Source organism: Taudactylus pleione, unplaced genomic scaffold (assembly GCF_031769625.1).
Source record: "Taudactylus pleione unplaced genomic scaffold, aTauple2 ptg000004l, whole genome shotgun sequence".
Classification (NCBI taxonomy): Eukaryota; Metazoa; Chordata; class Amphibia; order Anura; family Myobatrachidae; genus Taudactylus; species Taudactylus pleione.
The window spans coordinates 7,242,166-7,260,032 of NW_028284407.1; the positions used below are offsets into that span (position 1 = coordinate 7,242,166).

General features: G+C 44.8%; 1 protein-coding gene across 1 annotated transcript in view; it reads right to left on the minus strand.

The window, feature by feature from the left end:
* Positions 1 to 908: 908 nt before the first annotated feature.
* Positions 909 to 17,867, minus strand: part of LOC148543382 (intelectin-1-like) — a 107,850-nt gene continuing 90,891 nt past the window's right edge. Inside the window, exon 7 of the mRNA XM_088468519.1 lies at positions 909 to 1,061. Within this exon, the coding sequence (XP_088324645.1) occupies positions 909 to 1,061 (153 nt within the window). The remainder of the gene's footprint in view (positions 1,062 to 17,867) is intronic.

Here is a 17,867-nt window from a genome sequence, read left to right on the forward strand (position 1 = left end):
CCGTGACATGACGTTATCCCCGTACACAGACAATGAATTTCAGGTGATGAATTTCAGCTTCTGATGTGAACTTTAGACACAGAAATCTGATTACACTACGCCTCTCAATGTTTGAACATGTGTCCGGCAAGCCCCGCCATCTTACACCTGATATGGGACAGTATGATGGATATGAGGCGCAGTCTAATGGCCTTGAGGGAAGCAGTGGTCTACCTGCTCTGGCCTGGCGGGAAATGAGTATCAAATAGAGAACATTACACATGAGAGGTCTTGTTACCTTACTTATTGAACCACCCCCATATAGTCTCCTCACAAATGTAGTGCAGAACTCATGGCCTTAGTGTTAAGACAGCAATGTTAACCTCTGTGCCACTGTGCTATCCCATACATTTTTTTATAAAAGATCCAGTTATATAAAAACTTCGGCACTGAAAGTGGTGTGGCCTCTCAGTATGTGGGTGTGCCTTTGCTTAAATGTTTGGGTAAAACTGGGAAGTAGTTGATAGTTTGGAGATGCAGCTTCTATAGATTATGGGGATTATTTTTTTCTACTTCAAATATTTAGAGTCATTGCTTTTATTGTGATACATCAATGTGTAATCAGTCATTGTTAGGGTGTTACCGCTCCGTTTAACACACAAAAAAAAAAAAGATATCTGTTCCCATACAATGGCCCAAATATCTCAGTACAGCCCCTAATTTTTCTAGTGAGCCCGGTTATACCATATTCTGTCCTCACAATGTACAAAACCTTCCTGAATATCTTGCAGCAAAATAATTAATTGGAAGGTAATACAGTATATTTGAATAGTATATTTGATTTTGTCCTAGTTTAAGGGACAAAATTTTCTAAAAAGATAATGTCCCCTCTGTTCTTAAATGTTTCTGTTTCTCTATTGGCATTTAGATCAGTGGTAGTAGATAAGCACAGCAGCCTCAGTTATATCCTTGCTAGCACTCCACCCAGTGTGTGCACCAACTCCATCCCAGTCAAATGATGCGAAGTCTCCACACTGTTTGGGGCTTTGCTCTGGAATGTAGCCACCTCCACCAATACAGTACTGTAATATTAAAAGAGAGATTTATATTTAAATAAAGTTAGCAGTAAAATGTGTTAAAATGAAAATAAACTATGATAGCAAACCTTTTCCAAAAAGCAAACTCATGTTTAAATAAGCAAGTAGATTGCATTGCTTTGCACTGCTTTTACCTAGGCTCTGCACTACCATTTATAAGCTTTAAGCAGGATCTGAGGGTACCCTGAGTGACCCTCCTCCACTGTTCCTGTCAGCCAGAAAATTCCCCCCCCATGCCAGTGCCTGAAGAGTTAAATGGGGTTGCAGCTACATGTCCAGAGCACTAAGAATGAAGGAGGATCCTTCTTGCTGCTCTGTCTCAGTCTTAACAGCATGTGAGTGACTGCTGGACAGAGGGGTATTCAATTCTGATAACTAATAGGCAGGGGGCATGTTTGGGAAAAAAGTGTTTAGTGAAAGGTTTTATGAGGGTAACGTTGGCCGGTGGAGAAGGCATGTGTAGGAAAAGCTGGTGGAAAGATGGGTATGTGAGTTTAAAGCAGGGGACATAGGTTCATGTGATGGAAAAACTGATGGGCAGGGGGACTTGTGGGGTAGAATCTAGTTGACAATCGAATACGAGAAAAAATCTGGTGAACAGAGCGGTATGTGAAGGGAAAGCTGGTCTGAAAAGGGGCATGTGAATGTAAAACTGGCAGGTTGGATAAAATGTAGAGGGCGAAAGGGAAACGCTGTCTGGCAAAAAAAAAAAAGATAATGTGAGGGAAAAACTGGCGGACATGTGAGGGAAAAGCTGATGGGGAGGTGGGAATGTGAGGGAAAAGCTGGTAGGTAGAAGTGCATGTGAGGGAAAAACTAGCAGTGTTCTCCCCAGAATTTTTTTTTAGCCAGGTGGGGGCCTTCGCAATAATAAAATGTGTTATTTCAAGTTTAAATCATTATAAGGTCATCTTATAATGATTTATACTTGAAATAAAACTTTAGATATTAATTCTCCTCTTCTTCTTAGAGGCCCAGTTGTCTGCAGCTTTTTCATAATCAAAGTCTGTAGGATCTGGTCCCTCTTGTGAAATCAGCATCAAGTTATTTAGTGTGCTCTGCTTCATGCGATTCTTTAAGCAGGTTTTAATTCACATTTCACATTCAGCTGTGCTTACAGGTATAGTCAGTCCAATAAAAGCTAGTTTAGTTAAATTTGGAAAAGATTCTTTGAGTTCAGTTGTTGTTGAAAATGTATGCATTATTTGTTTTGAATGTAAATTTTTGTAGGATTCTAGTTCAAATAATTTTGATGCAACTGCCCATTCTAGCTTACTATTTACATAGTTTAAGATTGCGTGACTTCCATTTTTAGAATAGTGCTCAAAAAGAATCTCACAAGCCTCATTTTGATCATGGTTCTCTGTATTGAAAACTCGTGAAAAACAGGATATTATTGGCATATCTGGAAATCTCGCTTCTAGGTGGTTAATAAGTGTGTCTATATATTTTCCATAGATATTTTTCATAAAAGCAGTAGCATTAGCATCAGAACAATTTACTTTAAGGTCTGACCATTCACCAGCAAGATGCAGATGGAGATTTTTAAAATGAGTAGCAGGTGTATATTTCAGTTCCATAATGCATATTTTTGTAGCTTTCAAGATAGGGTCTATTTCTGTTAAATTAACATCTTGCCTTTGCCAAACTTTAGACAACTTGGACAAATGAGGCAGCACATCTGAAAACATCATAAGTGAAGCTACAAAATTGTATGTTCTCATAAGTTTGCTTAAACCTTCAGCTGTGATGTCATTTCTCTCAGTGGCCACTCTCTCCAGTGCAGCAATGACACTCACCAAGGATTCTCTTAAAGACTGCACAGCAAAGTCAACAGACAGCCACCTAGTGTCACTAGCCATTTTAAGTTTAATCTGAGGACTGTTCAGTATATTTTGGACTTCAGTTAAACCTGCCATTCTAACTGGGGAATTTTGAAAAAAGAACAGTTGTCTTAAGAGGTCGTTAAATTTAACTAAATAAGGCACTTCAGCAGCTGCTTGGGCACTAGCAAGAGCCAGACGGTGGTTTATACAATGACAGTTGACCATGATTCCACCTGTTTCATCTTTCAATAGTTTTGCTACCCCTTTGTGCTTCCCAATCATGACAGCAGCTCCATCAGAGCCTAGGCCCACCAAGTTAGATTTTTTTCAACCCTATATTGTAAATTTGTTCAATTATTTTGTTAGTTATAGTTTCAGCTTTGCCATCAATGATACTACATGTGGATATAAAACTAACAGTAATCTCTTTTTTTACTTGACAAACATATTTAATGTATATAATAAGTTGCTTCAAAACAGAGATGTCTGTTGTTTCATCACATAGAACACTGAAATATTCTGCTGAATGCAATTGTTTAAGTATTTCACATCTTATCTGTGAAGCTAAGATGTTAAGCAGTTCTTGCATTATTCTTTCGGAAGTGTAATTTGCATTCTTCCCAATATCAAGATGGCGTAAATATGTACAACCCATAGCCTTGCAGTGTTTAATCAAATTTCCGTACAGTGTAGTATGTGGTAGTTCGTTTTTTGCCAACCAATACATACTTCTTAACGCTCCCGCAAAAGCATCTCTCTGCAAGTTAATCAAAATTGAAACTGATCGTTCAATGTCTCCTATCCCTGTTTCTTCAAGAACACGTTTTTGAAGTATATTTGAACACAAATCGGTGTGTAATTTACTTTGCTCATGGTCAAGTAAGCTTTCTTTACGGAGTCTTTTGCACGGAATAGTTACCCAAGTTACTTCCTTATTTGCAGCCGGTCTCTTTCCATATTTTATACAAGTGGAACACATCATTCCACTATCTTTTACCAACAACCACTGAAATGTTTTAAACCAGTCATAGTTTACTCCTGATGTGCGATGTTTAGAGAAACATTTATCATGTGAAACAGACTGTGATTCAGAAGATGGTCCGGCCTCATCTGAAGTGTCCTTGTTGGAAATCTCTGGCTCTGAGATTTTGTTAGTATTTTCATTTTTCTTAAAGAAACTTAAAATTGTTGTTTTCTGATTTATATTCTTACTCATTATGGGTAACAAGTGGCTGAACACAGATGTATTTTTTAACAGCTCCCAGGTACTGTCCCCACTTGCTGGCACCAAAGAAATATATTTTTATACAGCCTTCAGATCAGGGCCGGATTAAGGTCTGTGGGGGCCCCTGGGCAACAAACTTGACCGGGGGCCCTATCAGTGACCCAAATTATTTATAATAGGGGTGTGCACCGGCCACGTTTTGTGTTTTGGTTTTGGATCTGGATCTTTCTTCGTGTTTTGGATCTGGATTGGTTTTGCCAAAACCACCCTTCCGTGTTTTGGGTTCTGGGTTTTGTGTTTTGGATCTGTATTTTTTTTTAAAAAAGCATAAAAACAGCTAAAATCACAGAATGTGTTGGTTTTTCTGCTCCTATGCTATTATTAACCTCAATAACCTTCATTTCCACTAATTTCCAGTCTATTCTGAACACCTCACACCTCACAATAGTGTTTTTATGTCCAAAAGGCTGCACCGAGGTAGCTGGATGACTATGCTAAGCGACACGAGTGGGCGGCACAAACACGTGACCCATCTAGGAGTGACACTGCAGTGGCAGACAGGATGGCAGTTTGAAAAACTAGGCCCCAAACTGTACATAATGCAAAGAAAAAAAAGAGGTGCAAGATGGAATTGTCCTTGGGCCCTCCCACCCACCCTTATGTTGTATAAACAGGACATGCACACTTTAACAAAGCAATCATTTCAGCGCCAGGGTCTGCCACACGACTGTGGCTGAAATGATTGGATCGTTTGGGCCCCCACAAAACAAGCTGGCAATTAATCTGTCCCTGCACAAACTGGCACTACGGAGGCAAGATGTCGTCCTCATCCTCCTCATCCACCGATTCCTCACCCTCTTCAGTGTTGTGTACATCCTCATCCTCACAGAGTATTAACTCATCCCCACTGGAATCCACCACCACAGGTCCCTCTGTACGTTCTGGAGGCTGGTCTCCCTGGAAGAGTTGATAATTCATTTTGATGAACATCATCTTCTCCACATTTTGTGGAAGCAACTTCCTACGCCTTTCGCTGACAAGGTACCCGGCTGCACTAAACACTCTTTCGGAGTACACACTGGAGGGGGGGCAACTCAGGTAAAATAGAGCCAGTTTGTACAGGGCCTCCAAATTGCCTCTTTTTCCTGCCAGTACAGGTACGGACTGTCTGACATGCCTACTTGGATGCTGTCACCGATGTAATCCTCCACCATTCTGTCAGTGGTGACAGTATCATATGTAGTGACAGTAGACATGTCAGAAATTGTTGCCAGGTCCTTCAGTCCGGACCAGATGTCCAAACTTGGTCCTGCCTGCCCTGCATCACCGCCAGCGGGTTGCTTAGGATACCTAAGTTTTTTCCTGGCAGCCCCAGTTGCGGGAGAAAATGAAGAAGGAGCTGTTGACGTGTCATGTTCTGCTTCAGCTGACAGTGTGTTCACCAGCAGGTCTTTGCACCTCTGCAGGCTTGTGTCAGCTGGAAAGAGAGACACCACATAGGCTTTAAACCTAGGATCGAGCACGGTGGCCAAAATGTAGTTGTCTGATTTCAACAGATTGACCACCCTGGAATCCTGGCAAAGTGAATGAAGGGCTTCATCCACAAGTCCCACATGCCGAGCAGAATCGCTCCATCTTAGCTCCTCCTTCACTTTCTCCAGCTGCTTCTGCAAAAGCCTGATGAGGGGAATGACCTGACTCAAGCTGGCAGTGTCTGAACTGACTTCACGTGTGGCAAGTTCGAAGGGCTGGAGAACCTTGCACAACACGGAAATCATTCTCCACTGCGCTTGAGTCAGGTGCATACCCCCTCCTTTGCCTATGTCATGTGGATGTATAGGCTTGAATGGCCTTTTGCTGCTCCTCCATCCTCTGAAGCATATAGAGGGTTGAGTTCCACCGCGTCACAACCTCTTGCTTCAGGTGATGGCGGGGCAGGTTCAAGAGTGTTTGCTGGCGCTCCAGTCTTCGGCACGCAGTCGCTGAATGGTGAAAGTGGGCAGAAATTTTTCGGGCCACCCAGAGCGTCTCCTGCACGCCCCTGTCGCTTTTCAGAAAATTCTGCACCACCAAGTTTATTGTGTGAGCAAAACATGGGACGTGCTGGAATTTGCCCAGATGTAATGCCCGCACAATATTGGTGGCGTTGTCAGATATCACAAATCCCCAGGAGAGTCTAAGTGGGGTAAGCCACTGGGCGATGATTTCCCTCAGTTTCTCTAAGAGGTTGTCGGCGGTGTGCCTCTTACTGAAACCGGTGATACACAGCGTAGCCTGCCTTGGAATGAGCTGGCGTTTCTGAGATGCTGCTACTGGTGACGCTGCTGCTGTTGCTGCGTAAGGTGATACATCTACCCAGTGGGCTGTCACAGTCATATAGTCCTTAGTCTGCCCTGTTCCACTTGTCCACATGTCCGTGGTTAAGTGGACATTGGGTACAACGGCATTTTTCAGGACACTGAGGACACGTTTTCTGACGTTTCTGTACAGTCTCGGTATCGCCTGCCTAGTGAAGTGGAATCTAGACGGGATTTGGAACCGGGGACACACTACCTCCATCAATTGCCTAAATCCCACTGCACTAATGGCGGATACCGGACGCACGTCTAACACCAACATAGCAGTCAAGGCCTCAGTTATACGTTTTGCTTCAGGATGACTGCTGTCGTACTTCATCCTCCTCGCTAAGGACTGTTGGAGGGTCAATTGTTTAGTAAAAGTAGTGGTGTTCCTACTTCCTCTCTGGGATGATGAATGACTCCCAGCAGCAGCAACAGCAGCAGCGGCAGCAGGAGGCGTAGCAATGCAGGATCCTCCGGAGGAATCCCAGATAGGAGAGTCAGTCATGCCAGTGACATGGCCTGCAGGACTACTTCCGATCCTGACTAAGGAGGAAATTGACGAGGAGGGAGTTGACGGTGTGGTTTGCAGGCGCTTGGATACAACAGGACAACGGGATTTAGGTGTCCCTGGACTGCTTACGGTCTTAGCCAAAGTTTCTGAACTTGACAGTAACTTTTTATGAACGCGCTGCAGGTGCCGTATAAGGGAGGATGTTCCTAGGTGGTTAACATCCCTACCCCTACTTATTTCACCTTTACATATGGTACATATGGCAAGACAGTTGTTGTCCGGATTTGGATAGAAATATTGCCAGATCAAAGAGGTGGAATGTTTGGTCTTCTGCCCAGGCATGACCGTGATGGGCTTTTTCATCCCACGGACAACAACTGTCTCCCCCGGGCCTGATTTAAACAAACCACATCACCATCAGAATCCTCCTCGCCAACTTCCTCCTCAGCGCCAGCTACACCAGTATCCTCATCCTGTTGTACTTCAACAGTGACATCTTCAATTTGCATATCAGCAAGTGGACTGTGGGTGCTCCTTTCAGCACTTGCAGGGGGCGTGCAAATGGTGGAAAGGGCCACCTCTTCCCGTCCAGTGCTGGGAAGGTCAGGCATTGCAACCACCACCACACTTGGACTCTCCTTGGGGATTTGTGATATCTTCTTAGAACGCACAGTTCTTCGCTGTGCTTTTGCCAGCTTAACTCATTTGATTTTTTTAGTGGGAGGAGGGCTTCCATCGTCATGTGAAGCTGAACCACTAGTCATGAACATAGGGAAAGACCTTAGCCATTCCTTACCACTCCGTGTCGTAAATGGCATATTGGCAAGTGTACGTTTCTCTTCAGATGATTTAAATGTTTTTTTCAAGGTCATTTTCCTGAACTTTGCCATTTGGGATTGTATGTGCCCTCTACTATGACATTGGGCATCGGCCTTGGCAGACGACGTTGATGGCATGTTATTGTCTATGTCATGACTAGTGGCAGCAGCACTAGGAGGAAGTGGTTCTTGATCTTTCTCTATTTTATTCTTATCGAAGAAAGTTTGGTCCTCCATTTATGTTATATCGATTTGATATATACGTGCGGCTAAGGCGCACACAAACACAGAAAATATTTTTTTATTTTTGCTGGAGTGTAGTGCACTTTGTGGGTTACACCACCCTTTAAGAAATGAGCCAGCCGGCTCTTTACTTATGGGACACAGGCGCACGCTTGGCGCTGCTCCTTTGTTGATGCACGTGTGGCTACTGCGCACACAATTCACAAACACAGAAAAATTTTTTTTATTTGGTTTGGAGTGTACTTTGGGGGTTACAGCACCCTTTAACGGTCAAGCCAGCCGGCCCTTTACTTATGACACAGGCGCACGCTTGGCACTACTTTGTTGATGCACGTGCGGCTACTGCGCACACAATTCACAAACACAGAAAATATTTTTTTATTTGGTTTGGACTGGAGTGTACTTTGGGGGTTACAGCACCCTTTAACGGTCAAGCCAGCCGGCCCTTTACTTATGACACAGGCGCACGCTTGGCACTACTTTGTTGATGCACGTGCGGCTACTGCGCACACAATTCACAAACACAGAAAATATTTTTTTATTTGGTTTGGACTGGAGTGTACTTTGGGGGTTACAGCACCCTTTAACGGTCAAGCCAGCCGGCCCTTTACTTATGACACAGGCGCACGCTTGGCACTACTTTGTTGATGCACGTGCGGCTACTGCGCACACAATTCACAAACACAGAAAAAATATATTTTTTTATAGCACTTGGGGGGAGCACCCCTGACGGACAGAGCACCCCCTGGACAACACTACAGCACCCCTTTAGGACTGGGACACTGCACAGGACTTTGGAGTGGACACAGCCCCTATGGACAACTGACTGCACAACACAGTCCAGACAGCCCCTATGGACTTTGAAGTAGTGGACACAGCCCCTATTAACAACAGCAGCACAGCACAACACAGCCAGCCCCTATAGACTTTGAAGTAGTGGACACAGCCCCTATGGACAACAGCAGCACAGCGCAGCACAGCACAACACTACTCTGCACTACACTACACTACACTACACAGCCCAGCCAGCCCTAACTCCCACCCTCCCTCTTCACTGTCCACAGCCGAGTGAGAAAATGGAGCTGACGCGGGTACCTTATATAGGATCCAAAACCCGCGAGACCCGGAAGGCGGGATGATGACGTTTTGCCTCGATTTCAGATCCGAGTCAGGCGGGAAAAGTCGAGCCTGACTCGGATCGGCCTCGGATCGGGGGGGCTCGGGGGGGTTCGGATTTCAGAAATCCGAACCCGCTCACCCCTAATTTATATATATATATATATATATATATATATACATACACACATTATACACACATATACATACATATATACAGTATATATACATACACAATATATATGTATTGTGACACAGTTAGGTTAGGGGGTCCCTCTCCTGGGTAGAGGACTCATTCCTTTCACACACAGCAGCTGGGAAACAGTACACCAGACTGGATGCAAGTACAAGCTGGTCGGCGCCAGTCTTTATTGTACAATGTCAGAAATAACATAAAGAAAACATAAACATAAATTCTAGCCCTGTTGGGGCACTAACTTCACAGGTAGTTCCCTCACTACCAGAACCTGGCAGGGCCTAATGCCCTCACCAGCAACAAAGGCACAGCACAACACTTACAGATAGGTTTTCAAGTGTCTCTGAGCAAACTCCCTGCCTGCTCTCCCAGGTGAGACACTCAGCCCTAAACACACTAGGCTTATATTGGCCACTCTCAGGTGGAAACCCTAACAAGCCTGTTACCAGGCTGCGAGAACCAAAATCTGGAGTGGCCGTGGGTGGAGCCCTCCCTCTCCTCTCACCCACAACCCCCAGGTCCCAAACCGGCTTTTCAAAAAGCCGAGACTCAAGCCTGCTACACTGCAGACTTTCTCCTGGGGATTTAAAACACATAAGACAGGAATCTGGGATAAATGTCCCTGTCACAGACCACTTTACCAGTGATCCTATCACATATCCCCCCCTTTGTTTCGACCTATGGGGCGGAACAACTGAAGCCCCCAAACAATGAACGCGTGACAACGCGTCTGCATTAGACAACAGGCCCCCTGGCCTGTGTTCCACTGAAAATTTTAAAGTTTGTAACGCCAAGAACCATCTCGTAATTCTCGCATTACTGTCCTTATTTTCGGACATCCACTTCAAAGGGCATGATCAGTGATCAATATGAACTTTCTTCCAACCAAGTAGTACCTGAGAGCCTCTAACGCCCACTTTATGGCCAACGCCTCCTTCTCCACTGTGGCATCGGGTAGGCATCGAATTTTGAAACACTGTTCAACTTTCGGAAGTCATTGCAGAAACGCACACTCCCGTCGGGCTTTGGAATCAACCCAATGGGACTTGACCATTCACTATGTGATTCTTCAATAACCCCTAACTCTAGCATATTTTTAATTTCTTTCGACACCGATTCTCTTTGTGCTACTGGTAACCTATAGGGCTTTAGATTTACTGGAGGGGCTCGGTCTGCCGACAGTACCGTTCTATCTTTCCAGGGCTTTAACAGATTTATATGGTATATCTGTTCCGGCTTTCTTTTCCCCGACTGGTAAACTTTGTAATTGACCTGTCCCACTCTTTCTAAGATTTCAAAGGGGCCTTGCCATTTAGCCAAAAGTTTATTTTCCACAGTGGGAACCAACACTAACACTCTGTCCCCAGGAGCAAAGCTGCTTAACCGAGCATAGCGGTTGTATACCCTCTGCTGTGCCTGTTGAGCCTGTTCCAGGTGCTCTCTCACTATCGGCACCTCTATAATAGGCAATGGAACTAGTGGACCCTTAAAACGTGGTCTGGGAGCATGATACTGACACTCAGGGCAGGATACGCAAAAGTCAGATACCTCTTTATGAAGCCCGGGCCAGAAAAACCTCTGCATTATTCGCTCAGTGGTTTTCTCTACCCCTAGATGGCCTGCCGTTATATGACCATGGGCCAGATCCAACACTGTTCTTCTGTAGGCTTTGGGAACTATTAGTATTCCACAATATCTTCCCTCTTCTTAGTCACCTGATATAACAAATCCTGACACATTACCATGTGGGGATAGGACAAAGGACTATCAGGGTCTACGGGTTTACCATCAACTACTTTTACATTCTCCCTGGCTTTTACCAAAGTAGGGTCATTCAACTGCTCCACGGCAAAGACCTCTCTTCTGACCTCTAAATCAGGCAGACGATCACCTGGCCCAACAACACTTCCCACCTCAGTGGGAGGCACATCAGTTGGCGGGCCACCGTCACGCTCTGCATTCTCTAGTTCGCCAATCATAGTAGAAAAAGGGAATAACTCTGACTCAGAAGAAACTCCCTCCTCCACTACATTGACAACCTTCTCAAATGGATCGGGGTTGTTCACTTCTGGAACAAAACGGCTTTCCCACAACTTCCAGAAGTGAGCAAAGTCTCTCCCCAATATTGCATCGTACATCAGACCATGCACCAAACCCACAGAAACTATAGCTGAACCACATGGTGTCTCGATGTTCACCTTGGCAGTAACATAATATCGAGTATCCCCATGTATGCAGGTCACACCAACAGTTTTCCCCTTATGCCTCAAGGGGTTCACCAGCTCAGCTTTCATAAGTGTCACCAAACTACCAGAGTCTAACAGTGCCTCTACTCGGTTGCCATCTACAGTAAGTACACACATGTGCTTATCAGTCTCAGCCTGCCGGTCAGCCATACCGGCTGTCTGTGCAAAGAAAGACGCCCTGCGGTAGACATGAGCAGTATCACATTGCATAGGTTCAGTTGTAAGTGAACAATTAGCGGAAATATGGCCGAAGTCACCACACCGGAAACACTGAATCATATTAATGTCTAGTTGTTTACGGGGCAAGAACCTTCCTGGCCTGGCAGGCCTGTCTCCAGGTTCTACACCCTCAGTCTTAGGTACATTCCACCACCCAGCACCCTTCTCCCCTGGAACAGTCTTACCAGTGTCTGTGGGAGTTCGCCGGTGCGCCATCGGGGCTCGGTGGGGCATACTCATCAGCTCCTCAGCTGCCACGTACCTCTCCACCAGCTCAACTAACTGGTCTGTGGACTTAGGGTCTGCATGGCTCACCCACTTGCGCAGAGTCGCAGATAATGATCGCAGGTACCGGTCCATCACGACCCTTTCCACAATCTGTGGTCCCGTCAGCGTCTCGGGCTGTAGCCATTTTGAGGACAGATGGACGAGGTCATGCATCTGTCAACGTGGAGGCTTGTCCATATGGAACTCCCAGCGGTGGACCCGTTCGGCACGAACAAAGGTGGTGACTCCCAAGCGAGTTAGGATCTCCTGTTTTAGTTTTTTATAGTCCTTGGCATCAGCCAGGCATAAGTCGAAATATGCTTTTTGTGGCTCCCCAGACAAAAAAGGTGCCACCAGACTTGTCCACTGCTCCTTGGGCCAACTCTCCCTTTCGGCCGTTCTTTCAAATGCGGTGAGATAGGCCTCCACATCATCGCCCGAAGTCATCTTTTGGAGGAAGTGACTGGCTCGTACGGAGTGAGTGGTGGTGGGAGGACCAGTATTAACATCTCTGGGCCGGGCGACCAGGTGCTGTACCACCTCTTTTATGGCCTGGCTGTTTTCTGCGATGGCGACCTGTTGTTGCCTCTGGGCTGTCTCCAAGGCCAACAGTTGCACCCTGGTGGATTCCTGCTGAGCCCTGGTAGATTCCTGCTGAAGTTTGTTCGTCTCCTGCTGAGCTCCTGTAGCTTCCTGCTGAGCCCTAATAATGTCCTCCATTTTGTCCTGGGGTGTAGGTTGGAAGCTGAACTTTGCCTCTCTGAGCATTGGCTGATGCCTCCTCTATGGGACTCCAAGGACACAGTGTTATTTCCACGCTCACAAATTGGGTGTCTGTCCCTTTAATTTTTAAACGGAAAGTTTTCCTCTCGCTGCAACTTCAGTGTGTGTGGGTGCCCACATTCTCCACCATATTGTGACACAGTTAGGTTAGGGGGTCCCTCTCCTGGGTAGAGGACTCATTCCTTTCACACACAGCAGCTGGGAAACAGTACACCAGACTGGATGCAAGTACAAGCTGGTCGGCGGCAGTCTTTATTGTACAATGTCAGAAATAACATAAAGAAAACATAAACATAAATCCTAGCCCTGTCGGGGCACTAACTTCACAGGTAGTTCCCTCACTACCAGAACCTGGCAGGGTCTAATGCCCTCACCAGCAACAAAGGCACAGCACAACACTTACAGATAGGTTTTCAAGTGTCTCTGAGCAAACTCCCTGCCTGCTCTCCCAGGTGAGACACTCAGCCCTAAACACACTAGCCTTATATTGGCCACTCTCAGGTGGAAACCCTAACAAGCCTGTTACCAGGCTGCGAGAACCAAAACCTGGAGTGGCCGTGGGTGGAGCCCTCCGTCCCCTCTCACCCACAACCCCCAGGTCCCAAACCGGCTTTTCAAAAAGCCGAGACTCAAGCCTGCAACACTGCAGACTTTCTCCTGGGGATTTAAAACACATAAGACAGGAATCTGGGATAAATGTCACAGACCACTTTACCAGTGATCCTATCACAATATATATATATATATATATATATACATATATACACACACACACAACACATACACACTATATATATATACATATATATATATATATACACACACACAACACATACACAGTGGGTGTATAATATATATATATATTTCATTTAATATTGTGCCTGCCCAACCCCGCAACCAGTAGCACCACCACACATATAAAAAAAACATTATTTGACTCACCTTCCAGGCTCCACGCCAGGGCAATCACACAGCAGCAGACCCAGGGCAGCAGCTGCAGGTCCTGTATTTTCACATCTGCGGTCTTCAGATGCAGCTGGCGTGGGGCTGCGCAGCGCGACCTTTGACGTCACGCCTGCAGCACCGCACAGCCTGCCCGCTTTCCGAAGCAGCGCTGCGCTCTGATCCAAAGTGGTCAGTGATCTTTGCCCGCCTGCAGTCACCGGTTACTGCCGAGGAGGACCTGGGCGGAGACAGCTAAATGCTGTACTCCGCCGGTCTTAGGATTGGAAGGGCAGTAGTGGCAGGGGACAGGCTGTGGGGGCCCCCTATGTGTGGGGGCCCCTGGACGACCGCCCCTGTCGCTGTGCCTTTAATCCGGCCCTGCTTCAGATACAGGCCTAACTTGCTGGCTCAAATGAATTTATTTTTAAACAGCCCTCAAATACAGGCCTAACTTGCTGGCACCAAAGAAATTTATTTTTTATACAGCCCTCAAATACAGACCTAACTTGCTGGCACAAATGAATTTTTTTATAGCACCCTCAAACACAAGTGACTTGCCGGCACAAATTAATTTTTTTATAGCACCTTCAAACACAGGTGACTTGCCGACACAAACTAATTTTTTTATAGCACCTTCAAACACAGATGACTTGCCGACACAAATGAATTTTTTTATAGTACCCTCAAACACAGGTGACTTGCTGGCACAAATGAATTTCTTTTTATAGCACCCTCAAACACAGGTGACTTGCCGGCACAAATTAATTTATTTTTATAGCACCCTCAAACACAGGTGACTTGCCAGCACAAATGAATTTCTTTTTATAGCACCCTCAAACACAGATGACCTGCCGACACAAATGAATTTTTTTATAGCACCTTCAAACACAGATGACTTGCCGGCACAAATGAATTTTTTTATAGCACCTTCAAACACAGATGACTTGCCGGCACAAACAAATTTTTTTATAGCACCCTCAAACACAGGTGACTTGCTTGCACAAATTAATTTTTTATAGCACCTTCAAACACAGATGACTTGCCGGCACAAATTAATTTTTTTATAGCACCTTCAAACACAGGTGACTTGCCGACACAAATGAATTTTTTTATAGCACCTTCAAACACAGATGACTTGCCGGCACAAATCAATTTTTTTATAGCACCTTCAAACACAGGTGACTTGCCGGCACAAATTTATTTTTTTATAGCACTCTCAAACACAGGTGACTTGCCGACACAAATCAATTTTTTTATAGCACCCTCAAACACAGGTGACTTGCTGGCACAAATTAATTTTTTTATAGCACTCTCAAACACAGGTGACTTGCCGACACAAATCAATTTTTTTATAGCACCCTCAAACACAGGTGACTTGCCGACACAAATTAATTGTTTTATAGCACTCTCAAACACAGGTGACTTGCTGGCACAAATTCATTTTTTTATAGCACCCTCAAACACAGGTGACTTGCTGGCACAAACTAATTTCTTTTTTATACAGCCCTTTGATACTAGCCCCTAAGGCTCCTAAATACAGTCCCCACAGAATAGTTTGAGATCCAACACAGAGAGAGTGGACACAGGTCTACTCTCTTTAAGCAGCTCAGGCAACTGTTCCCGCCTGAACAGTGCGCCTGTGATTTTATACAGGGGGAGGGATCTTTGCACTGCAGTCTGACACCTCCCCTGAGCATCCCCTGCCCAGCATGGTCATCCACCCGACACCTCCCCCTTCGCAGAGCCGCACCCCTTGTCCGGCACCTCCCCCGTCCCAGTGCAGCGTCCGCTGCCCGGCACCTACCATAGCAGCATCCCCCCATCCCAATAGAGTCAGTGTCCCCTGCCTGGAGTCCAGCGTTGGCATCACATCGGGCACTAGCGCCGGCGTCATATCTGGCACCCATGTCCTTGGCAACAGGGACACATTAAGGGTGACCAGGAGACGTTGTGCATTGTGGCCAGGGGGAATGCTAAATGCTGGGCGGCAGAAGTTAGGAGACTTTGCGCATTGTGGCCGGGGGGGAATGCTAAATGCTGGGCGGCAGAAGTTAGGAGACTTTGCGCATTGTGGCCGGGGGGGAATGCTAATTGCCGGGCGGCAGAGATTTGTTGCCGGGCGCTGTGCCCGGAACATAGAGTGTGGGTAGAACACTGACTAGTGTAGGTTTTGATGCTGTTAATAATTTTTGTTTCTCTGATTTAAGAGCATAGAATTTGGAGCCAATGCAAAGTTGAATGCAAATCCCTTTGAGAGGGTATCTTGCATGTTTTTGTCCTATGCAAGCTTCAATTACCAAGCACATGCAAGTATAGGCAATACAGAGTCATCTCCATTTGCGACTGAAGGTTTGTAATTGGACTGTAACATGATAAGGCAAAGTTCAGATAAGGCATTTTGACAGATTTTTTTGCTATGCTGATTTGTGCAGCAACGTAAATTTGCTTGTTTTCAGACAGGTTTTTTTTTACCTTTGGTAGGGTTGCTGCATGTGCATTGATGACAGTTATCAAAACTAGCACACAGATTAGTACTCTGTATATGTGCGAATATATTCATTTAGTTCCATGCACACAATGTGGGAGCAATTACATTTACTTGTGTTCAATTCTGTATTGGACCCTTTATGTATTGTATTGTGTAGTTGCGGGCATTTTACAGTGCTTTTAAACAAGTGAATAATGCACAGACAAAAAGCTTAATTCATCAAGTGGTGATGTTTCATAATCGCACTTGTTCTTGTTTTTTTTTGATGTGTCATAAACCAGTGACTTTATTAAAGGAAATCTCAGCATGATAGTTTTTGTAAATATAGGTTTTTCACAGGTTTTCCAACATGCTTGCCTTTAATGAATGCACCAATTTGTAACCACTATTTGCTAAATCAGGGCCAAACAATTTCAAAAAGTGTATGTTGCTGGCTTATTGCAAAAAAATTATTATTTTTGCCTTGTTCCAAAATCTAACATTTGGAACACCCTTCTAGAAATCCTGCTCTTGCCCCTAAACAGCAGTGGAGCCACAACAATGTTCTACATCAGAACTGAATACGTCAGTTGGTTACTTTACTTTTATTTTTAACTTGCACGTGTGTGACTGAAGACTGAAGCTTTGCCTAGTTCACTGAGAAATCTCGGACCAGCTATAATTGCATGCTTCATTTAAACATCAGATAGGTATAGCCCTACTGTATCTGCAGAATCAAACAGTGTTAAGAAACCAACACAACAAATGATCCGAGTGATTGGCCTGACTTCGTAGAGGCCAGATCTCTATAGCTTTGGCCTCACATATACATACATAAAAAACCTGAAAACCCCAAAATTTGGTGCACCGTTATGGCACAATTAACTCCCTCAATCAAACACTGCAAACACAGTCAAATGTGGCAATTGTCCAACTGTCCAAGATCTGATATTGATCAAGACTTCAGTTTTTGGTACCCCTAATTGTGATTTGGATAGCCTTATGTATAACCCATAGATGCTTAAAAATACCCAACTTTATTAGCCTCTACCACTTTTTGGGGTGGTTATTCCACCTCTACTACCATTTTGGTGAACTCATTTTTCTTTAGATTAACTTCAAACATGCTACTCTTCAGTTGTAGAGCATGTCCTTTTGTTCTTTTTTTAATTATTATGTAATTTTTTTAGGGATTTTAAAGACAGGATTGAGTGCAAAACATGTTTTTGCACAAGTTTGCATTGTATATTTTAGATTGTTACAGTGAAAGTAAGTTTATATTGTTACAGTAAAAGTAATCAGACATTCATCCATTCAATATCACATTATTACCTTATTTAGCAAACATTGATGTTTTATCGCCAATAGGAAATATAAGAATAGTAATGATATGTGTGAAATGGCTTACTGTTCATGTTGTGCTTATACAGTATTCTGGATACCAATTCAAAGCGAGAAAAGCTTGAGTGTTTGGATGTTCCCACATAGAATTAGATAGGGAATCAGTATGAGTGCCTAACCCTAACCTCCCCCCGGAATTGCCTAACCCTAACCCCCCCTTCCCCTAGCCTAATCCTAACCCTCCCA